Genomic DNA, 25277 nt, shown 5'->3' on the forward strand with positions numbered 1-25277 from the left:
ACTTTCTTATTCAAAAAATGCCTAACAAGACCTTTGAAAGGTGATTCTTTCAAAAGCCCTTTTTGGTTTGATCACTACTCTGAATATTTCATAGGATAGGAAATCAAAGTCACAAACCACACCTATTTCAAAATAATGGTCTATTCTGTAATTTTCCTGTACAGGAACTTGTAAGTTATGACATTTTGCTACAATTTATAATGAATGATCTGACTAACGATGCCTCACCTTGAGGTTTACTCAATCCTGAACAAATGAACTAAAAATAAGTTGTTCACAGAGAAGTCTGTATTTTTCCAGTTGCCTGTTTTAACTTGTAAAAAGCAATTATCATCTAGGTAAGACTTTTTTTCTTTAAAATATTCCGGAAGAGGAAAAAGCAACACACACATATATACAAGAAAACAGGGGGCTTGCTAAGTTCCTTTGTCTCTGTGAGTTTAACAGATCTCAACATGGGGCTTGTCTTCACTAGATCTATTAAGCCTGAGTTATTTAATTCAGCCAATCCACTGCTAAACTGTCATTCCTCACAAAAATTCATTTTCTGGATTAGCAACTAAGAAGGACTTTTAACTCCATCCACTGCATGTGCCCACTGCGTAAATAACGAGCCTGAGTGAGGCTGCTCAAGCAGTAATACGGGTTAGCCAGAAAAGGACATCCTTTGAGCTGGCACAGGAAATACACACACATAATTTTACAAAAAGGTGCCAAAGTTCTCTAGTCACACTCAAAACCAGAGCAGAAGCAAAAAATGTGTTTAGATCAATGACCCAGAAGACAGACCTCCTCTGTGCCATGATGCCCTCTCATAATTAGAAGCAGGCACATATTCAAGACAGTCTTTCTACTTTCTGGCTCAAAACACAACCTTTCCATAACAAATCTGGGTGGCCAGAGGAGTTCACACATCAGAGCTCTATCCTACAGTAAAAGGGGAAATATTTTGCCTTCTTATGCTTTTGACAGTTTTATAAGAAATCTCCATAACACATTCATTATAAAGTGTTCAATATATTGGGGTTCCATGGGATTAAAAAAAAAATCATTATTTGAAACTGAAAACAATACAACTATCATTTTCACATTATACAATGCTTTTTGTATGGTTTCAGTACATGAGTGATTAAAAGACACCCTGACTTAGCTCACAGTATCTAACAGAGATATATGGAGACCTTAATTTTAAACAACTTTAAAAAACCCCACAACGATTTATCTGAAAATTTTCCTTCTGTACAAAGAAAAACACCCCAAAGCAAACCAGCTTAATGTCAAAACCCCCAAATGTGTGGTGCCTTTCTCCCTCACAGCCAAGCCAGGTGCAGAAGTTTCTGTTGCTGCCTCTGAAGAAGTTTTGCAGGTGGCCAGGCCCTTTTACGCTGGCACCTATTCTTAGAAATTATAACTTCAAAGGTAGGTATACATCTCTCATGCTTATGAGAACTCTTGAAAGGGAGAGTCTGGCCACCAGAAAAAAAAAAAACAAAAAAAACCCAGCAGCTGCAAAAGAAAAACATAGGCTCACCTGGGCTTACAGATTAATAATTTACTTTTTCTTCTGTCCTCTTTTGTTTGCAATGTATTGCTTAGAATAAGGAGAACATCACTATTCCTCCTCCCCAGTCAATCAATAACTTACTCTTTTCTTTAAGTTGAGCTTGAACTTAACTCTCACAGAAATATGAAACACTTTCAAAAATGTTGCCCTTAAAGAAACCAAATTTTTGTAGAGTAGATTCTGTCTTTCCCACCTCTAACACATCTAAATTCCCTTCTGCCCACACTAAGGATCAATTCCAAAAGAAGTCATATTTTTTACAAGTTTTATACTGTTGTTGTTCTTACTACCAAACAATAAAAGGAGGGCATATAACAGGAAACAGCATTTTCTGCCCAAAGTAGATGTTTATCTTTTAGTTCAGCTGACCAAACTTTTGTTTGTCTGTTCAGAGGCTTGTCTGTTCTGAAGACAAGACCTTACAAGCATTTTCTGTAGAAAGAAGCTCTCTCAGCTGCTTATGCTGTTTTTTATAAGATGATCAAAACACAAGTGACTTAAAAACTCTCTTGAAACTAAATTTAAGGTTTGCTATGGTCACAATCCATGATGCTGCTGTTAAAGCTCCCCGGTCAAAACACTGACACCACAACTTTCCTCAGAGCTTTCAGGTGAGGAAGGTTCAGGTCCACAATTTCCTTGATGTTTGTTCTGAGCAAGTGCAGGAAACCAGCACCCAAAGCTGAGTCCTCTTTGCACCTGGAAGCACTCTGTAACCAGCTAGCACTTAAAAAACACCCAGAGATAGTAATAGAGATATTTTTAAAATATTTATATCTTTTATACATGTAATAAAAACATATATAGGTTAAAAATTTATATGTATTATATATTAGCGTTGCTAAGTCACTGGTGGTGTCAATCAACAGACCAGACAGGAATGGAAACCAAATAATAAGCCCTAAGAATTTCTCTCAATCTCTGAAGCTGAGAAGGAAATTAGTTTTCTGTGAGGTCCTACTACTAGTTGGGCCAAAGTGGGAAAGAGCACATACAAGAAGAAAGGAACAAGGGATGAAAAGAAGGGTGTTTTTAGAACTCCAGTGCTGCTCTGGTTTTGCACAATTTGGCCACTTCAGTAAAAAAGGGGTGCCAATTCAGGGTTGTGGGAAGAAAGAGAATCCAGAATTGTTAAAAATATATCAAAATGAACTGACTGACAAGCAAGGCCCAATTGTTAGAAACTCACAGGTGGGATGTATTGAACTGTGGCTCTGAAATATTTATCTTTAAGCAGTTTTCTGTAAATAAATTAGAATCCATTTGTATAGAAAACCACAGTCCTAAAAATTTATGCTGTTGCACAAAATCCTCAAGCTGCTATGGTTCATCCATCCCTCTGAGCTAAGCTATTAAAGCTGATAAACTCAGCCGATATTAAATACAGACTGCTGGGGAGAGAAAAAAAAAAGGGGGAGGAAAAAGCTGCAATTCGCTGCCTTAACAGTTCAGGTAGTTAGTTCTGTGTGCACTGAAGGCAAAAAGTGCAGACAAAAAGAAATGTAGAAAAAGATGATCTCACATGAATTGTGATATTATTGGGCAGAACAGAGAGACCAGTTACTCACAAAGATTAGCTGAAGGCATGTAGGGTATTAGCCTTCATAACTTTAAAACCCCAGTAACGAAAGTCTGATGCCTAAAGCTACTCAAAATGGTTTCAAAACACATCATTCTAAAAAACTGCATAAAGGCATAAATTAGTACGATTCTCAACAAATTTTGCACACTAAGCTTAAGATAAACAAAGTTTGAGTAACATATCTTCCATTTTACTATCACTTCCCTTGAAGTGGTAATATAAATGCTAATACCAGTTCCACTGGTTTTTGTCAAATTACTTCTGGTGAGTAAAGATCACTCCAGGAAGCAAAAGATTTTCAGAAGATAACCCCCTTAAAATACACCTGGACCTCCCACCTAATGGTTACATTTCTTCTACCTCAGGGAAGAAGTAAAAAGCTGCCCACTTTATATCAAGATAAAGAATACAGAAGCTGAAAAACTACTCCCACTGTCCCTTATTGGGAAAATGTTTCATCCTTCTGGAAATAAAAGTATGAACACTGATTTTCACTTATGGCACTTGTGTAGTTTTAGCAGAGGGCTTTCACCCTGATGTCCTGAAGAGCTCTATCCTTCAACAAAACAGTGTATTAAAAAACTTATCAGACTGACTTGCTGTATGGAGGGGCTGCAGCCACAGTGTTCTGAAATGTAGCCACAGGAGGTCCTGGAATTCATCTTTCTTGGCAGAACTTAGAATTCAGTTGATATGACCTCAATTTGGCACAGGTTTTTGTTTCATAAAACCTTCAGAAAATTTAACAAACCACATTTCTTTTAATGACATATTGCTGCACAAACATGAAGTTATGCACAGCTGTGGTACCTATGACTTATCAAACAAATTATGAGCAACGTAACAAATTAACAGAGGCCAAGAAGAGCCACCCATATATTGCTTGACTATTTGCAAGAATCCTTTGTGTAGCAACAGGAAAATGCTAGAGTAAAAACAAAAAATAACATCTTCTGCTCTGGCATAGTTTCATGAAATGGGTTACATCTGCTGCAATAACAACTCAAGAACAACATTTAGGCTTGTCTTCACTAGTTAAGGAACCTAGCTGCCTAGTATGACAATAAGAAATATGTATACAAAAGCAAACAAATTCTTCCACAGGGCTGTCAAATGAAGACAGAAGTCCCAGAATTTATCCTAGAATGCTTTGCCAACTTTAGTACATGATAATTAAAAAGTATTTTCTTCCATTTCTGTACCAGTAAAAACTCCAATAAAAATGGAACTTTAACAGAAGTTCTTTTGCTGGAAAAGTTGATATTGATTTGGTGGATCTAATCACCTGTATGAACAAAAATTACTTATTTTGCACTGATATAACCACACAGCACTAGAGACAGACTGTAAAGGTTTTTCCAAGGTAGATTTCACATCTCACAGCTCACATTAGGGACACACCAGTGCTTACATGTATAAAAAAGGTATAGATTTTTATTAACTGTGACTGACCATATCCTGATAGAACATCACAATGCCATCTTTAAAAACAAACAAAACAACTTAAACAAAACAAACCCACCCCTACCCACCCAAATTCTCAATTATGTATCTTATACAGCTTCACCAATGCAGACCAAAGGAAGCTTCAGAGCATCTGAAACACTGGCAGTTTCATCAAGTTGTTACTGTTCCTTCATTAGAGTGACAGGATTCTGTATCTTGTCTAATCCATCAAGTTAAATGGCAACAGTTAACACCAACAATATCTGAACAAGGATATGAACTTTAGGAGGACACCAAGCAGTGGCATTTTGCTCCTCTGTGCATGTAACATGTTTTGGCAACTAAGGGGTGTGATTTAAAGATTCTGCAAGGAGGAAGAGAAAGAAGTGTGTTTACTTAGTGGTCTCTGCAATTTTGCATGTCATTTGTTTTTCTGCTGAGGTAGTAAGTGCCTGAGTAAGCCTTATAATAAGATGAAAGCATCAAAAATTTTTGCCTTCCAATAACAGCCACGAGTTTCCTTTTGAAAGGCTGAGACACAATAAAATAAAAAGCTCAGCTATTTTTTATTAATGCTGTCCATTTGCCATGCTGAAGTATTTTAACACTGCCCTTTTTCTTGAGATTCTTTCTGACAGCCTAGGTTTTAGGAAAGGTACAGTATGATTAACTGACCTTTCTTTATTCCAAATGCATTTACTGAAGTGCCTTGGGCCGATATAAGATGAGCATCCACTGATGAAAGTCTCCACTTCAGAAGACTCGGCAACTGTCAAGACATGTGAGCATTTCTCCAACCTAACTTGTTTGGAACTAGTCCTGCACCTAGACCTACCCAGAGAACTGGTCCCACACCTGCAGGCTATTGGAGTGCAACTGCCTCTCCAAAACATCTCTCTCCCAGCTGAGAGCTATGGCTCAAGCAGGGGGTCCACAGCAGGAGACCAAGACTTTCTGTTGGCTCAAAGTTGTTTTCAAATTATCTGTTGGTTTTGCCAGGCTACATTAAACAACTACAATAAGAGATGGGAAGCAGCCTGCAGTTTGGGCAGCAGTTTGTACCTACAGAACAAGCATAGTTGCCTAGAAGTCAGGAATTAGAGTCTCAGTGAGTTTAGAAGTGAATTTAAAACCACCGAAGCTCTGTGTTTCACACCTGAACTTTCATTTCTTTAAGCAGCAGTTAAAAAAAAAAGCCAAAAAACTTTACAGGCTCTCCCTGGCACACATTTAACCCCCTTGCACTTTCTCCAGTCTCTCACACTCAGCTTCACTAAGCTATCTACATATATTTCCTACAAGTCTGTTTGCTCACCTGTATCAGATTAGACTAAAGAAAACTTACAAACAGCATTTCTGAAAGCTTAACTTGAAATAGGCTTAATATTTTTCCACAGCTTAGAAAGACAGAATGAAATATTTGTCTTCAGAAATAAAAGCCACTACTATTTATAAATTTTTTGCCTGAAATGGTAGTGGTAAATTCAGAAATCAACTTCCTCACACTTCTTACCTTATCACTTTTTTCCCCCGATTTCTTCTTCTTAGGAGTATCCTTCCAAAGAGATTCTACAGCAATATATCCTTGAAGACTCCAATCATACAGCTGTGTGCCAGCAACCTTTGAAACAGAAGTTTTTAGAACTTAATAATCTGAGAAACATCACTTTGCTTCTTGTTTAAGTGGAAGAAGTCGTAAAACACAAGATGTTTAACTCTTCCTGTTCAAGCTCAGGGTATACAGCATTAATAAAGATGACACATGAGGAATAAGAAAAACCAACTTCCTAAAAAAACTATTTGAATATCTGAAAATGTACAAAGAGGAGTGAAATGATGCTGCATGGAAACAATTCCGGCTTTCACAGTATTTGACATTCAATAGAGTTAACTTACGCAAATTATGTCTCAATTTGACCATACTCATTTTAAAGACCAAAAAAACCCACTCCTGCTTAGTTTGTCACTATTTTGCAATTTTATGTTTTCACTGCTTTGGCAAACAGCAGGAGTACCCCTTTGTTTCTTTTTATTGGCTGTTTAGAACTTGCTGATAGATGGCTGTGATAAATAACCAGCTGTCAACTCTCAGAACAGAACACAGCTAGGAAAGACTGTGTTTACTATATTACACCATCAGGTGTTTTACAACAGGAAAAATCCCTAGGTCTAACAAAACACTATCCCTCACCCCTTATGTGATATGGAACCTTTTCATTGTAAGGCTCAGGTCTACATTCCCTTTCGTGTCACTATCAGTTTTCTTACAAATAAAGAACAGCAAAATGGACATTTTTCCCAACATAAATAGATATTAAACTAAAAAAAACCTTATGAACTCAAGAAATAAAAAGGTATTGCCCTATCTCCTACAGCAGGCAAAGCTGGAAAACCCAAACTATGAGAACAGGGCAAGCATAAATGTTTCTGAAACAGTTTTCTGATGTCTCTGAAAAAGTTTTCAAATTACATTTTAAAGTTTTTTTCAGTCTCCATCATTTCACTGCTCAGAGATTTCCTGAGTCAGAGGTGATTTCTATGTGTGTAACAACACCCAAGGAATTTCCCTCCTATGAACTTCTTGCATGGACTTCAGGGAGAAGTGCAACTTTTTATCATCCACAACACCCTTGCCAAGGGGTTCTACTGTGGGGCAGTGTGCCTGAACAAGATTGATTACACCAGTTATGTGCCACAGAGGTACAGATGTGCTTCTGGGCAGAGATCATGTTCTACCTTACAAAAGAGACTACTTAATAAATAGAATTTAAAATCAGCAACCACATTTCCAAGTCACAACTAAAATCAAAATCTAGGTTGTTTTAAACACAAAGTAGCCTGTTTGTCACCATATTTGACAATTACAGCTGTACTTCAGTTTGAAACAAGTCTGTAGGATGCACTGGGTTTTCTCTAAAATTCAAGGTGATAAAGGTCATCAGAAAAAAGCACATCAACTGAAACAGCTAAATCTCCAGAACTCCTCAATTCAAACATTGCAGGTACAGATTGTTATTTTCTTTTTCAGTATCAGGATTGTTTATTCTCAAGCATTTCAAGAGACCAGTTGGCTCATCTGAAAAGATGGTATGATCCCCTGTGCAAGCCTACCAGGACTGAAAAATAACCACAATAAAAAAGGGTTTGTTTTTTTTCTGTCTGCACTGTTACTGAGGACACAGCTATCAACATCAAATGAGAAAAAACAACTATGTATAAGCAGATTTTTGTTTCTGCTTACAAGTAATCCATTAAAATACTTAAGACACTAAATACCTAACAGTACAAACTTAAAAATATTCTTATTAGAGGAGTCATATGACCAAATGATTTGTGAATTGCACAAAATGAGAAACTGGCCATTCATGCTGCTGGAGTAAAGTAGCTACGCCACAAGGTACAGCAACCCAGACAGTTCAGTCTGTCCCAAACAACCAATGTTTACACACTGTGCACACCTGCCAAGAGTCAGGACCCGCACACACCTTCACAGCTCACATGGGTAGGAAAATACAGCTGCTAGACAGACTGGAAATGACAGGAACACTGACACGACATTTTCATAACTACCCAGTGTGTCCTCTCATGAAGACAACACGAGTCACGCATTGGGCTTGTGTTGTACACCTCCCATGGAGCGGCTGAAGAGGAAGCAGGTGGGTACTGCAGTTGCCACCACTATTCTTGGTAGTGGCACTTCCAACCAGGAAAAGTAACAGGAACAATAACAAAACAAACAGTTTATTCAGTTGTTCAAAGTCTTCATTCAAACATCTATACAAGTAGTTCCTTTCAAAGAAGGACAAGTTGTTCCATTCAGTCACCTGGAATCCTTAATTTCTGGAAGATGATTTCCAGCTTGTTTGTGTTAAATTACAACATCCTGAAACATCATCACTGTCCAGTGCAACACTGTAAGTTTGTATGCCAAAGTCTGAACAAACAAGTTCAAAAGTCATATGGAGGGGTTCTCAACAGGGACTCTGAAAGTCTGAAAGTCACCTTGGGCCAAGAACACCCCTCTTGGGCTCTACCACAGCACCAGTGGTCTCCAAGGCCCAATGTGCATGGAAAGAAGCTTCCATATTTTAATTCCACGTAGGACCATAATCATGCTGTACTGACCATACTGCATGTTCTACAGAATTCCATACATACAGAATTATAATTGGCATTCTCTACCTACACTGCATGCTGAGAAACTAAACTAAGAATGCACTGGGTTTTCTACATTTGCACTGTTAACTGAGCAGTCACAGTGCCATTTCACAAGCGTTTGGCAGAAAACATGGATCAAACGACCCCAGCTCCTTCTTTCCAACCCACGGTTCCTGGAATCATGTCATGCTCCCAGCTGTGCCAGTACAGCTGTTTATGCCTTATGGACTGAACTGGGCAAGGTAAAGGTTCAAAGGACATAGAAAAAGTGTGCTTTGTTGTTGAAGAAACAAAACTTGAAAGAAAAAAAAGCTTCCTAATATGCAAGAAGAAGGAAAGCATAACAAACAGTACTTTAGGAAATTTAAAAGGTTCTAATAACAAGGAACAAAATTTCATTTTAGTGATAGAGTGATTTAAGTAACTACATAATGGAAAGTTTTTTCCAGATGAAAGATAAGCCACAGTAAATACAAAATATTTTTAATATATTATGATTAGCAACACAGTTTCAAAACGCTAGTTAAAATTCCAAAGAAAAACCAAAGTTTAGTCTTAAATTCAATTTCCTTACCACATATACAGTCTGACCTTTTGTTCAAAGCTATAAAAACTAAAGTAATATTTGCAGTGAGGAAATAAATCCCTTAAAAAATTGTGTTTTATTAGGGGGAAAAAAATAATACTCTATGCATTTCTTCAGCCTCCAGTTAGATGATTAGTGTCTGTAAATTACCTACCAATGAGGAACTCATTGCTGTAACTTCACTTAGCAATTCATCACTTTAATTGAAGATAAAGGTTTACTTCCAGATGAACCAAGTGTTGTACCTCAACAGCAAATATATTTTGCTGCACTTATTTCCAACTCTCCAATGGAAAATCTTAAATAAAAGTGGGAAGGAAAAAAATCCACCAAATAAAAAACAACACAAGACCAAATGAGTGATAGGACTGTAAATAAAAAAGCAGTGGTGAAGCACTTAAATGTGGAAGAAAAATAAAAAACCCCATAACATAAAAAATAGATCAAAATATTAAACTTATGATCCAGAATATTTCCTACACTGTTTTATTAACTTGACAAGTGAGCCCTGTACTGCAGACTTCCCTTTCTATGCTTAGAGAAATTTTTGAAAGGCCTATGAAACATTTCAAAATAATAAGAGAGGAAAGTGTTTCCAATTTCAGATTAAAGCATAAAAATTATGGATGGTAAGATCTGATATGCTTAAAACCTTGCTTTTTTAAGAAAAGCAAAGCACAAGAGAGATTAGGGGAACCAAAACAGTACCTAGGATATCACTCTCCCCACAGAAGTTTCCAAATTCATATGTCTAGTGTCCTGACCAAATCAACAAAGCTAAACCTATTCCAATCTCCTATCAGATTTTTCATTACAGTCAAACTAAGAACTGTGAATTAATCAAAGAGCAACCATGCACTTCAAAGTTCTCATAAAATAAACAAGGTATTGTGAAGCTGTTAGTAGCAAATCCATAGTTAAGACTGAACTGAGCTTCTTTCAAAACAATAACCTCAGTTGGAACAGCGTTCAATCGCTTCCCGCTTCATTGTTCAAAAGACAACTAGAATTTTAATATGCAGCTTCCAATAGAAATGTCTAAGCTTCTTAAATTTTGATTTTTTTTTCCTGCCACTTGCATAATTTCCACTCTCTGAGAATAAGTCAGCAGAATTACATGTATTTAGAGCATCTGAATCCTGGAGGCACTAAAAAAAGATTCCATCCAAGATCAGGGTATCACCCTGCTGGCAGAGCTCAAACACAGCAGTTTTGACTCCTCCTAAGTCAATGACCCGTTTTCAAAGAATGTCATATGTTCTTGACAATGTGATATTATCACTCTGACATCTCAGAGTTATTCACAAGTGGCCAATAACTGGATGGCAAATTTACCAAAGACATTTCAAAGAATTTCTGACACATTAAATAGGTGCACTGTGAGAGGTTAAAAGCTGGACTGGAAACAGAATGTGCTGAGAACTGAGGAATCTGCCACTACAACTAAGTGTGGACAGGAAGCCACATAATCTGACATTAGTAGGGGCTACTATTTGGTCTCTTCAGTTCTTCCCTTCACAGGAAACCCACTTAAACAACTATAAGTCAACATGCTTCTTATGTGCCTAAAACAACAAATCCATAAAAAGGGAAAGCATCCTATAATTATGCAGCAGCATCCTTACCCACTTCCAGAATTCCCATGCTATCTTTCTTAAAACCCTAATCAACACAAACCAGAAAATATCAATAACATTTATCTCAAAATGTTGTTCCTGTGATTTCTGTATATAATTCTTTTTCTTTCTTTTCATCTTGTTTCATCTTGTTTTCAAGATATTTCAGGCTTCCTTAGCATTATAAGTAAACACACAAACTGTATTCACTTAGCATATTTATGCTAATATTATTTGAGGTTAGAGATTTAGAAAGGAAATTATATTCCTCAAACAGAAGAGACTACTGCAGATGTTAGGAAAAAAAATGTCACTAAAAGGAACAGGATGTCTGACTGCCTTTCAGCCCAGACTGTATGTGCTTTGACAAAATAACTGTAATTTTGTTAAGTGCCAAGAACACTGAAATGGCTTTCAAAAATGGATTACCAGTTAATTTGAAGTTAGGAGGCAATAATCAAAATGAGACAGTTCTCCAAAGAAAGGTTTCATCACTGACCTTTGCAATAGCAACTGCTTGCTGAGGGTAATACATGGAGGTAGCGATACCCATGAGACTTGCAGGGTACACCAACTTCTTGATTTTTGAGCCTGTTTCATAACAAAAACAAACAAACAGACAAAAATATTGTTAGAGTATACATTAACCAAGACAGCTGAATGGCCTTAACATTTTATTTATAAACAATTTTCTTAGATACAGTTTGGCATATTTTCTGTTCAGTCCTACTGCTTTCTTAAAAAACATAATTATCCTAATTAATAATAATGGCCAGTCTTCGCGAGCAAAGATCCGGGGAAGGTCTTTCCACCTTCCAGCCTGCGCATTGGATTTTTTTTTTTTTTTTTTTTTTATCCTAATTAGTAATTAATCTTTTAGCCTTTTTAAGACAACGTTTTTATTAACATCTTTCCATAGTGAAAACTACCTTATAACTACATGGATGCCTCTGGTCAATGGCTGCATCCAGCTCAAAGTGGGTTCAGGGGAGACAGGCAGCAACACATCAGCCACGGGCTAATTTGAGCAGAGTGTCGATCGACATTCACCTCAAGCCAAATATGAACGAAACTAAGACCTGCAGTCAGTATGCAAATATGACTATGATTCTGTGATCTTACCCTGCAATCAGTGAGCAGCCCAAGAGTCCTTTGAGCTGTCCTGCACAGTAGCTGGCTGCACGACAGGGTCTCCCCTTGAGGGACCACTCTCAAGGTTACACCTGCTGCAGAGATCCCTTACTCCTCGATATTGAGAGATTCTTTGCTGCAACAAATCCTCAGTAAGTGACTAATAGTTTGCTAAACGTTGTAAGCTTCATTAAGATTGTATCTTAGACTGTGCACATATAACCCCTCAGACATAAACTGCTGACCAAGCCTGGGACGAGGATTGGACCCAGTTGCACCTCGACCCCTCTGAGTAGGAGTCTGGAAAGCAAGGAGGTCCTCTCTGAATCCTGTGATTCAAGAGGATCCTCCCCAGATAGGTCTGTCTGACTGTGTCCTCTGTGCAGTAACTAACCAAGCGTACCTTGCCATTGAACCCTGTTAAATCATTGTTTTATATCAATAAAGACATTGCTGCTTCTCTCTTACGAGTGAAGTGCATCACTCCATATGCAAAGCAAGGTTAAAATAATTATCTCCAACGGCATTTTAAATCAAGATGGATGAGTGCACAATATTCATATGATTAAACTTTGAATACCATATTTTCTACTTAGTGGGCAGCTGTGTCTTCAAGTGTTATGGTTAGACCTGGAGGGTTTTATCTGCACCTTTCCAGAGGGCAGTTTTTCCAGTGAGATCACGGGGGAAGGGATGAAAAAAAGAGGACACTTGGTTCTAGCTTTCTGTGACATCAAAATTAAGGGGCCCTTCCTTCTATAGTTTGAATACTTTCTGGAAATAACAGTCAGTATTGTAAAGCACAACCAGAAAATAAGTTTTTAAATTATAGTTCCTTGCAAATCAAACACTTTTATTATGAGGTATTTTTATTTTTAGTAAACTTAGGATCCTCTAATATTTAAATTTCAGCCCCAAGACTGTAATTTCTCCCTCTGTCCCCATTTTGCTACAGTCCTAAAGGATGGAAGCTGATCACATTCATGATCACATAACTTGAGAAGTAGGAATTTGAACAGGAAGAACTTCAAATGGGTGAAGTTGGAGACCTTGATTTCATTTAAAAAAAATATGCAAGGAAAAAGCACAGTACTGTTTTCACCATCTTCACTGGACAATTAAATATTTTGAGAAGTGCATATATTCACAGAATACCTTCCATTTCTACATAGCCAAGCACACACTTACAGTTTGTTCCATACATTCAGGCCCCACAAAGGTGTATTTTTATCTAAAGCAAATGTTCACTAGTATTTAAATCCTACAATTTCACAGTTGTTACCTACAAGTTTTCTTGTGTTACTTCACTGTATTAAGAATATCTCAACACAAACATAAAATACAATTAACATTTCTTAAACTAATGTTTCTTTCTATGAAAGCATAAATGTTTCTTCAGCAAGTGTGATGAAATTACCTGTATCGCTTTTCTATAGTGCAAAAGGTGCAGGTATCTATAGTACACTCGGAGTTCACAAGTGTGTCTGCTGAATATCCCCACCTGCAGCAGCTCTGTGCCTGGACACACAAGGAACTTCAATACACAACTGACTGGACATGTATCATAGTTCAGGAACCTCTGTATTCTACCACAGTTCATTCCTCTGCAGTTTTCTACAGTAACATATGTGATCAAAAACTTTAATAATTAAAAAGATTTTTAGGTGAAAAACCCCCAAACTAATCCTTTCCCATTTTTGTCATACTAAGCTAGAACTGGGAAATATCAAAGAGTGGATTCCAGTAACAAATACAGCATCCATAAAACAGTAATTGATGGTTATTACACACCTCTTACATGAAGCTTCTTTATAACTGGGGGAACATTGTAGAAAAATTTGTACAGCTTATACATTAATTCTGATCTCGTCGTCAAAATTAAAAATTAGTACCCTAAAACCCACAAATAAACTACTTTTCCCAAAATCATAACATAACCAGTTCAAAAGGTTCCCACTTACCTCTAGCAAGAAACAATCCAATAATTCCAGCAAAACCTATCACACCAAGTCTTGGATAAAATCCAGCAGGCGGTTTTTGGAGAAATTCATAACCCTCTGAAAAGAAGTCAGAACAAAGTGCTTTAATGTAATGTGAAAGTGTGTTTGTGATAAGGAATCATCAATACACACTGGTAATTGTTAAAAACACAAAGGGTTATCAAAACACATTTAACTATCATGCCCATTTTAGACTTGCTGGCATAAAATTCAAAGCCTTTGAGATGTTCTCTGGTGACACATGAATGAAACCGAACATTGTATTGTATTCACCAATTTTCATAGGAGCTTTTGCTCTTTTGCATCCCGATCATATCTTTTTCAAATTAGTGATAAAAACCTTTGCAAAGTGGAATTTTACAGTTACATGTTAATAGGAATTAATTTCAGTAAAACACTGTACAAAAAACCAAATCACAGAGCAATGGAAAGACACAGCATAAACAAAGTTTGCTCCAAAACGGGGAATGGAAAACTATGAAAAATATTCCATACAAACAAGTTCAAAAGACTGAGACTGCTGAATTTAAGGAAAAGAGATGCAGTATTTGAATTGAGCTCTACATAGCATCCATGCTCAGTCCTGGTAAGCCTAATTATGAAAGGATGCTTACAAAAATAAAAAACAAATACAGATCATTTTGGATTAATTCAAAATTCTTTGGGGATGCATGGAAGTAAATCAAAAAGAAAAGGCTAAGCATTACAAACAAAAGACCTAATGTTTGCAACAAGTTATAATCATTACAGGAAGTTTCAGCTACCAGGCTGGGTCATGCAAATACTACTAGCTGGGAATAAATTGTGAGGTTTTTTTCCTTTATTTTCCTGCATAACTAATTTTGAGTGACATTTATAAACACAGATGCTGGTCTCAGACTTTAATTGTTTAGAAATGTAGTGTCCTAAATGACTCACAAAGGAAATTTAAACAGATACATGGTGCAAATAAAGTAAAAGCATTAGAAATTATACATATAATGATGCTTACTGGAATTCCTTTTTAACAGAAGATATAATACAGTCCTGCATTTTAAATTGCTAGTTAAGAAAACTCAGCTGATTTACCTCTACCATGCTCAACAGCTTTTTCTAAATTGGGCATAGCTTTGGCATAAAGATCCTAAAAAAAAAAAAAAAAGAGAGAACAATAGTAAATAGATACCCAGTGAGTAAAATATTAACTATAGACTGTAACTGACCTGACAAAGAAAGGAAAAAAAAAACAAACCCATAACAGGAAAGAAAAAAGTGCTGGGTCACTAAAATAACTCCTTGTATTCCCACTTTCACCCTTCCCTTGTAGGACTGTGCTTCCTCAGTGTTACATTTGGCATAACTTACAGATTTTTCTCAAAGTAGTCTTTGGACACAGATGAAATATAATACTTCAAAATGCAGAAGTCAATCTCAATGTTTTATTAAGATCAGGTAGCTGAAACTCAGAATTAGCTCAGGTTTCTCAGTGTGCATAGGTCTCACAAAGATACTTGAGCCGATGCAAAGAAAAGAAGTCCAACACTGCAGTAAATCCTTCCTTGCACTTCACAGGGATATGGGATTCACTCTGCAAGGTGATAAATTCCACTTTCCAGGAGACTGTCTTAGGCTAAAAAACCTGCATTTTAGAAGTGACTTGGAAAATGAGACGTCCATACAATGTCCAAAGTAAATCAAAGAATTCTGCACCAACCCCACAGACTAGTTCTAGATTTTTTTCAGATTGAAAATATGCAGGAAGTAAAAGAATTCACTTTGTGTTTCTCTAAAATAGAAAAAAAAATCCCAATAGAGAGAACCCTGCTAATTGTTATTTATGCTAACAATCCTTCAGAAGGATGGTGTAAGGCTATCTATAAATTAGGAAACAAGTTCATAAATATACATGCCCAAAGATAAAGCAGAGAATGGTCTCACAATTCTACCTATGATGTTTTATTTAGGATACTGCATCGGGATAATAATTTTAGAACTTTCGTTTCCTCACTGGCAAGAGCGACGTAAAAAAACACAATTTGTCATGAAAATAAAAAAGCGTTAGCATGTCATATGGGACATGACTCTAAATGGATGCTGGTCTTATTAAAAGCTGATTTGAAAAGAACTTGGTCTAAAGACCCCAGAGACTAATTAAGTCTGATCTTCTGTCACAGCTGAAGCATAACTGGCTCATTTCTACACCTGAGTTTTGAACTGAATTTCCACTACAGTTAAGTAATTTTGAAAAAGTAAAATGGATGTGCAAACATAACCAATTTTATTCTCATTTTCCCACGCTGTTTTTAATTTTAAAGACAACTGAGACACTATTCAATATTATTATCTTCAACATACCAGGGGGTGGTGTAAAACAAAGTTACCTCTAACTACAGTTAAGCAAACAAAAATTACCCCAAACACATAAAGCTGACATGCCTGCTTCATAAAATGAGTCAGTAAACCACTGCCAGGAAGTGGTTTGTTGTGTGTGAGCAGAAGAGCACATCTTATGTGATTAAATGGTCACCACACAAACAAACAAACAAAAAAAATAAATAAAACAAATAAGATGACAACAGGCCAGCGAGACATAAAACAAGGTTCAAGGCTTACCTGCCCTCAGTCCTAGTGGGCGACTACCCTGCTCTCAAATTTCATTCCCTGGTTATGGTTACCACAGGCAACCAAACAGAACCCACGTGTTCAGGAGGTCAGAGCTCTAACTATCCCGTGAAAACCCCCCTTCAGCTTCCAGACTGCAGCCAGTGCTCCTGCACATCACTAGACTGAGTAACAGTGAATACCTCTGCATTCCTGCAATGTTGCGTTCCTGTTAAAGGAGGTACCACCACACAGAACTTCCAGGCAGAAAGGACACCCTGGTGTGGACAGCTTGGCTTTCTATGGAGAACTAGGAAGTTTGCAGCTTAAAGAGGATTCACAACAGCCAGAGGGCAAAGTAGAGAATTGCCTAAAGTTGCCAAGAGCAACCAGACGGCAAGGATGCCCTTGCTTCCAAAGTAAGCCTCAACATTTGTTGTGTCAGGAAAGAGCAAGGAAGCCCTGCTAGGACTTTGCAATCTAATACTAACAATTTAGGCCTCGATTGCAAAGATCTTGGATTTATTCTCTGCTCCAGAGATTATTTTTGCATTTAATGACTGTTTACTATAAACATTCTACCTAATAAAATATGTATGAGAATGTTTAGGGGTAAGGTCTGGGGATTAGGTTTACCACTGCCAGTTCAGCAAATACTGATTTATTTTCTGCAAAGTTATGTTTTGTCACAGTTGCAGTGAGGGCAATTTGGTATTGCTGCTCCAAAACACACCTCTTGATAATTTAAGGCTTTCTCCTTGAGTATGGAAACTGCAAATTTGATTATCATTCTCCTGTCTTCCTCAGCCACAGGACAGTAACAAATCCAGACATCTCTAGATATATTTACACAGAAAATTCATTTCAGATAACAATTCTACGCTTTAGTTAATTTTAATTTTTTTGGAAGGAGACAAAGTGCAAAAAAAAGCAGGGGTTTAGCTCAGAAAATTAGTAGAAAGTGTGAGAAGGGGGTAAACATTTACGACCTGAACTGTGGAAAATTTTAAGTAATGCAGAAAACTTTAAATAATGCAGCATTTTTGAAAAACGCTTTTACAGCTATCAACTTTTACCTGTTAATTCCACCTCTGGGGGGAAGAAAAAAAATCACACAGCTCAACCCTTACCACTGAGCCACTACCAGATGTGATATAAACCATTATACCTGACACCAGGCTGTGTATGGCTCCATGGCACGCCGTAAACGTGAAACCCCCTCTTCCAATTCAGTTTGTGGATTCTCCACATATTTAGTCTCACGAGCTGGAGAGGAGTAGAGTGACAGCTGTGAATATTAGCAAACAAGAGGTTAAAAACAAAGGTGTAATTGTGCAAGTAGGTCTTGAGGGCATGAACAGTCTAAGCAGAGAACATCTAACACTGTGCTTACTACATAAATAATGCATAATAAAAATTTACACAGCTGTGAGACAACCATTATGAGCAAAGTTTAATTATACAGTACATAATTATGATGAAGATGACTTCTAACTGCTATGCAATTCATTCATAGCTGCTACATGATCCAAGTCACAAGTTATAAATTCATATTAAACTAGTTTAATAAGAACACAATACATAATTATGAAAAATGTTTCTTGCCTTAATCAGCACTTATGGCTCCCACTTAACATAGTAAATGTACTAGAAATCATAATCTATCATTTTCTATATTCACACAAGACATCAATAAATAGCCTGAGCAGCTTCCAACAAAGGTAACATCCCATACAAATGTTTGTTACTGAGCAGGAAAATGGTACAACATCCCTACACTGTGGTCATTAACCACATCAGCAACTGACAGCATTAACAGCACTCTGGGGCTGAGCAAAGAGGAATTTTAACCAGCACTGGGCATTCTTCACATAATAAATACTAAACCACCCTATTTGGGGTTTAGCATGACATTTATTAAAATTACCTAAGCATATTTAAAAATGTATTCCATTAAAAAAAAAAAGTCTATAAAGATCAAAACAAAATCTGTTACAATTTCTAGCAGTTTATATACTATGCTGATGTTTAGTATAAAGAGCTTGTATTTTATACCAGATTTTTACTCCACTTAGTAGTTCATTATAAACTGATGTTTACAAATATTGCTGCATCAAAGTGTAGCTAGCCCTTTTTTCATGATGAGCTGGAAAAGAACTGTATCTCTATCTCAACAAAAAAAGCTGCTAATCATAACAAAGTATGTAACCACATAGAATTTGGTCAATAGTTTGGTAACTCGTGCAGCTGGATTCCCCATAATACTTAAAAAGACAAGCATTTTCAGTCTCATTTCCTTATGAAATCTGGTCATCCTTGCAACCCTAGTCACAAGTTGAACTTGGATCCTGTTGGACAATCTAACAACCATGTCTGGCACAGGGACAGAAGCCTCAGAGATAGGGAAATTCACATATATTTTATGCAACTTGACAGCTGACACAGTAGAGATCCAAACTAATACTCTGTGAATGGCAAGAAAGGCAGCCAAAACTCCATGGTTTGCACATGGTGCTTTGCTGGGCAAGCCAATTACTCAGCACACATGGAAGTGCTCATTGCTGCCTCAGGACTGACTCATGCCAGTGCAGGTATGAGGTGAACCCAAGCCGAGGTTACTGGGCTGGGGTAAAACCAGGAGATCACTTCAATTATTGATCCTCTCACACTGTACAAGTGAACTGCCCATGCAAACAACTCCAAAAGGCCCAAGGATACACAAAAGTAAGTCTAATTCAGTGTCACTGCTTATGTAATTACTTGGATTGAAGTATTTAAAATTTTTAAACAACTACACACTATCATGGACATAAACCTGTATTTAGTTATGAACTACTTATTTTATATTTTTTTAATATTGGAGACTTTTAAAAGACTATACAACAATGCTAGTGAGCCTGTAGTTTGACAGGGTGTTTAAAGCTCTACTTGTGACGTAACCAAGATGTTTGTAGCATCTTAAGAGAAATAAAAAGGTGACAGGTATTTATTACCACTCCTTATTGCATTTATTGTTGCTTAAGTCCAAATGCTGTAAAGAAAGAAAAACTGGTAAAATTCTGTAAGCTACTATAGCAGATTCAAAATAGTGCCAGACAAGAATTTTGGTCATAAAATAAAGAGATATTTTTAGAAATAAAACATTTTGATTTGCTGTTTTCATGGAGAACATAAACGAAATTTTATTAGAATTTGCCAACAGTACTTACACTAAAAAATAAATGGTGTCATCTGGATAAAAAGCAAAGAAAACATTCCTGTGTATTTGAAGTACAACCACAAGTAAATCTACAAACACAAAAACGTAATTTCTGAATGAAGAACAGAAAGCTTTAATGTAGGAAAAAGCTCTTACACACAAACAAGCCTGATGCTATCAAGTGAAGGACATCAAATGAAACTCCCAGGTAAAAGAAGCAGAACTATGTAGACCTCTCTATTATGGAAAATTGAGAAGCAAATTTAAAGGCAAGAATACAAAAGGTGAAGAGATGCACCTAAACATATAACGTCTTTCAGAATCCTTCAGATAAAGGAGCGCTAAGGCTCTAACCACACTTACCTCCTCAATTTTAAGCAACTCCTTTTTGGAAGTCTTCTCTGAGGAAGCAGCATAAACCTGGACAGAGAGGAAGCTCAGGCTGACAGGGGTGGCCCCCAGCCGAATTACCTGGAAACACTGCAGGGACACAAGGACACCATTAAGTGCAAACAAAATGGCAAGGTTTGAACACATCCATGTAGACAACGTTTAAGTACCTCTATATGGTAAAAAGAGACATATTAAGATGTTTAGAAATTAGGAGAAAGGGGGGTCAGCAGTACACAGTTTATGGCACACAAATGGTAACACCTAAATTATTCAGATGGTATTTGGAGAAGCCTAAGGCTAAAGGAGACAGTAAATATAAATGCTAATCTTACCAGTTTTCATCTCTAAAAACCATCTTGTTTTCTCTCATTTGAAACCAAAATTTTTATTATCTTTCTCAGTAAAAATACTAAGATTAAATTCATATTATAAGCAACTTTGTGAACACCCATAACACTTCAATTTGTTGTTCAGCATTTTACTTCTAGTTAGAATTTGCATCTAGACTCGAGAAAAGAACGAGATCTACAGTTGAAAATATCAGAGCATAATCACTGCTTTCTAAGAATTTTAGGAATGCCTCCTACTTTTCTGTGAGAAACATGAATTACTTGACTGTTTTTGAATACTTCAGATTCAACCCAGTCACACAACCACCACAAGTAAGGTGGATACCATTCTTCTGACATTCAGGACCTACACTAAACTGCATTTCTTAATGACAAAGTCTGCTTCAACTTAAAAAAACAAACACAGAAGATGAAAACTTTAGCTGGGTAGCAAATCCAGAATGCCCAGTGAGCATTTCCCAACAACTGTGCATCCTTATCAACAGCAAAGTATAACTCCAGAAATGGCAGTTCAAATGGGAAAGCTTTCAGTGTCTCACATTCCTGTTACTGCTCAGGGAAAAGTGTAGTTACAACAGGCAGTGTTTTGCTGCATCAGGTTACAGGTGAGAAGATCTAACAGCAAACTAGAAACGCCTGGCCCTGCTCTGGCACAGGCTCCAGGAGTCCTGCTGCTCACCTTGCCCTAGCTCTGCTGGCCAGGTGCTTCCACCGTGAGGCAATTTCACCTCAGCAATTTGGGAAAAGATCAGTCCTGAAAGATCAGTCCTCTCCAGAGCTCCTGGAGAGCTGTGCGGGGGCTTAGCAAGTTGAATCCATTCATAAAACAGCCTGACGAGCACCAGAGGAATGGCATGGCCAGGGGGGAGGGGATGAAAAAGGAGAAGGCAGCAAATCCTCTACCTTTTCAGAAGTAGTGACCTAGCTGCTTGTGACACTGAAGCCTTGGTCACACCAATACATCCTTCATGCTGTGATGAGGACAACTGGCCTTGCCACAGGACAATTTGCTCTGAAACTTCCTGTCCAGTGCAGAACTGTTAGAAAACAGCTTTAAAATTATCCAGACCACATCAGCTTAGTGCACACAGATAAGCATTTGTAGCTTAACTCTCTTCCACTGCTTTGCAGATAGAATGTTTGTTAAATGAACCACGAGCCTCCTCAAATTAAAAATCAGACTATACATTTGCCAAACTTCCTTCTCACTTATGTGTAGAGAAACAGCACACAAGAACTAGGTCACAGGATTGCTTTTCAGGAAGGCGTAAGGGTCAAAAGGTATGGAAAAACTTGCCTAAAATGGAAGTTTTTCCTTATTTGACTTTATGGATGCATTACTATAGCACTATAAATGAAACACCACAATGACTGGATCAGCTGTTTCGCAGCTAAGAAAAGACAAGAATAATCTTTCATAGTGTTTGTTTAAACACTTTTCACATACTTCCATTAGCCAAGACAACACCACAAACACTACTAACCATTAATAACTGCAGAGTTTATTTCCTCAATCTTTCCTTTTTTTCACTGCAAAATTGTTCTGTCACTGAAAAGGCAAAAATCTAAATGCATTTTCATTCTGAAACATGTTTTCATACAACGTAAATGGTGCTAAGTGTCACAGCAGAAATAGTAAATCCAAATGCTTTAAATATTTGACTTTTTTTATATAAAGACACAAACAGTAGAGCACAAGAATGAAAGCACCTTGGTTTCACAAACAGGTATCAGTGATCACAGAACTACTCAGACTGAAAATGTCAACCATTTATATTATCAAGATACTGAAATGCAGTCATTTTTCACTGTTTCATGTTTTAAAAAAATGAAATAAACCACTAAAAGTGCAAGTTGAATCTTTTCTTAAACGTGCTGTTCAGGACATAGTGCAACAGTCCTCTACCTCTGCTACAGAGAGCTATGGGACAGACAGAACTGGAGCTGAAATACCACACACATGAAAACATTTATTTGGGAGTATCAAAGATCAACTGCTGCACTTTTTGCTTCCAAAATAACCTTCAGGATCTCATTTCTTAATTCTATACTAACCACCAATTGGTTCAGTAAAGCATTTTGACTGACTGAGATGTCTCTTCCCTGCCTGTCTTACAGCTACTCCGTTGATATCAATAAGAGTAAACCCAACATTCTTTTCTCTTGACAATGCTTTGCAGTTACTGTGAGTAAAAAAGATGCTATGTTTACTCCTCCCTCTAGCTGAAGAATTCAATTCTATCCTCAGACACAAGATAAGCAAATTCTATCCTAAAGCAGGAGGGAGAAAAGACCATGATATTTCATTTTCTGTTGCCTTGCTTCTCTCAAAGTTCTTAATTCTTAACTAAAAAATATCTGTGGAAAGCATAAATCCCATATTAGTTCTCAAACAGGAGAACAAAAAGCTAGAGGTTAACTAGAACTTTTTTTCTTTTCTTCCTCTTGTCTGTGGATTCTCAATTTATTTATTGCTTTTATTGTCACCTTGTCAAAACAGGTGGGAAAAGAAAACCAGAAAGGGAAAAAAACCAAACCCTTGAGCATACTTCTGAGAAGGCTGATATTTGTCCTAATGTACAAAACCACTTCATTTTTCTCTCCTTTTTTGTTCTTCCTTCTATTATCCTACCCCAACTATAAAAACACAAAACCAAAACCCAAACTCTTGAGCGCTCCTGTCCACGAAGCACAAATATCAAGGACAAAAAGCCACCTTCCCATTTTGCTCTTAGAGGTATAAAATCAGGTTGGCCTGAAGCACCTACATCTGCCTAACCTCAATGTATAAAAATAATAGTACTATGCATACTGCCTAAACCCACAGGTTCACACATAACCCCTTTAATGACAATTCAGTATCAATTATGGGATTGTCAATGATTCCAACAAAAAAAAAACCCTCACAAAAGAATTCCAGCAACTGTCACAACAAGAAAAAAGAAGCTGCAACAAGAGCAGAGCAGGTGTGGTCTGCTCAGCAGATCAGAATCACAGAATTGTTAGGATTGGAAGGGGCCTCCAAGATCATCCAGTCCAAACCCCCCTGCCACGGCAGGGTCACCTGAGCAGGAACATGTCCATGTGGGGTCTGAATGTCTCTAGAGAAAGAGACTCCACCACCTCCCTGGGCAGGCTGTTCCAGTGCTCAGCCACTCTCAATGGAAAGAAGTTCTTCCTCACATTGAGGTGGAACTTCTTGTGTTTTAGTTACATTAGTATATTTAGTATATATTAGTATATTGATATATACTATCAATATTTGAAACAAAAAACAGTACCTAGGAGAATGAATACAAAGAATCGAGCATCACCTTTTTTTTTTTTTTTTTTTTTTTAAATAAAACCCTCCTGGCTTCTCGAGCGGCCGTGGCAACAACCTGACTGAAACACACAGCTCGCTGCTGGCCTGAAAGGATCTGGGGCTCCTCTTACTGGAGGCAAAGACCTTTCAGACAAAAAAGCCCCGGCTCGTGTTTTTCGCAGGTTTCACTGACAGCCTCCACGCACCAAAGGGACACTTTTCACGGCCGGGTTGTCACTTTGAAGTGACTTTCGCGCGGCAGCTGCGCGCAGCCCGGCTCTGCGGTGACACAGCCCGGCTCTGCGGTGACACAGCCCGGCTCTGCGGTGGCACAGCCCGGCTCTGCGGTGACACGGCCCGGCTCTGCGGTGGCACGGCCCGGCTCTGCGGTGACACGGCCCGGCTCTGCGGTGGCACGGCCCGGCTCTGCGGTGACACAGCCCGGCTCTGCGGTGGCACAGCCCGGCTCTGCGGTGACACAGCCCGGCTCTGCGGTGACACAGCCCGGCTCTGCGGGGCGCAGCGCTAAAGCGAGAGGGGACTGCGAACGCGGAACGCGCTGTGCCCGCACGGAGCCGGCCCTGCGGCACGGCAGCTCTGCCCCTGGGGCAGCTTTGGACAAGGAACGCGGTTCCTTCCCGTGCAACACGGAGGACGCGCGGGTTTGAAGCGCTAAAAAGAGCGATTAAGCGGCTGCAGCGAGAGCAGAACCAAGAGCCTGTGAAGGGTTAAGAGGCAAAACCCCGCGGGCGGTTCGGGGGGGGGGGGATGCCCCTCCGGGTCTCGCTGCTGCGGCGTTCCGGGGCTGCCCCCGCCCCGGGCCGGGCGCTCCCAGCGCGGCCCCTCCGTGGGATCCCGCGGGCGCTGCCGGCGGAGCGGGGCCGGGAGCGGACGGACGGACGGACGGATGGACCAGGGGCGATCCCTATTCCCTCACCTTGAACATGGCGGCGCCGGGCGGGGAGGGAGCGGCGGCGTCACGGCGGCGTGACGTCACGGGGCGGGGCGGCCCCGCGCGCGGTGCGCGTGCTGCCGCCGGCCGGTGTGAGGGGGAACGTCCCGGGCTGGGATATTCGGGACCCCCGCGGGGCGAGGGGGAAGCGCCCCAGTGCCCAAAGGACACGCACACCAGCCCTCAGACCTGTAGGCGCGGCTCTGGGTGTCACCCCGCAGCGTTTGTGAGGGAGATCCGGACACTCAAGAGATCGTGGAATCGGCAGCACAGAATCACAGGATCAATTAGGCTGGGAAAGACCACCGAGATCGTCGAGTCCAGGCTATGTCCAAACACCACCCTCAGTGTCAACTCAGTGCCACGGCCAGTCTTTCCTTTAACACCTCCAGGGACGGCGACTCCACCACCTCCCT

At 38.8% G+C, this 25277-nt stretch overlaps 1 protein-coding gene across 2 annotated transcripts in view; it reads right to left on the bottom strand.

Moving 5' to 3' along the window:
- Window positions 1–24884, bottom strand: part of APOO (apolipoprotein O) — a 30594-nt gene extending 5710 nt beyond the window's left edge. Inside the window, exons 1-7 of one of the 2 annotated variants that reach the window (XM_050332031.1) lie at window positions 24847–24884; window positions 20226–20342; window positions 17832–17951; window positions 15152–15206; window positions 14045–14140; window positions 11452–11543; window positions 6106–6213 (exon numbers count right to left, since the gene is read on the bottom strand). In XM_050332031.1, the coding sequence (XP_050187988.1) occupies window positions 6106–6213; window positions 11452–11543; window positions 14045–14140; window positions 15152–15206; window positions 17832–17951; window positions 20226–20342; window positions 24847–24855 (597 nt within the window). In that variant the 5' untranslated portion in view covers window positions 24856–24884. Of the gene's footprint in view, window positions 1–6105; window positions 6214–11451; window positions 11544–14044; window positions 14141–15151; window positions 15207–17831; window positions 17952–20225; window positions 20343–22089; window positions 23387–24846 lie in introns of those variants that run through there. The other variant, XM_050332032.1, reaches the window with a different exon arrangement.
- Between the last annotated feature and the right edge of the window lie 393 nt (window positions 24885–25277).

The sequence above is a fragment of the Myiozetetes cayanensis genome, unplaced genomic scaffold, assembly GCF_022539395.1.
Source record: "Myiozetetes cayanensis isolate MyiCay16 unplaced genomic scaffold, myiCay2020 scf5-8, whole genome shotgun sequence".
Lineage (NCBI taxonomy): Eukaryota > Metazoa > Chordata > Aves > Passeriformes > Tyrannidae > Myiozetetes > Myiozetetes cayanensis.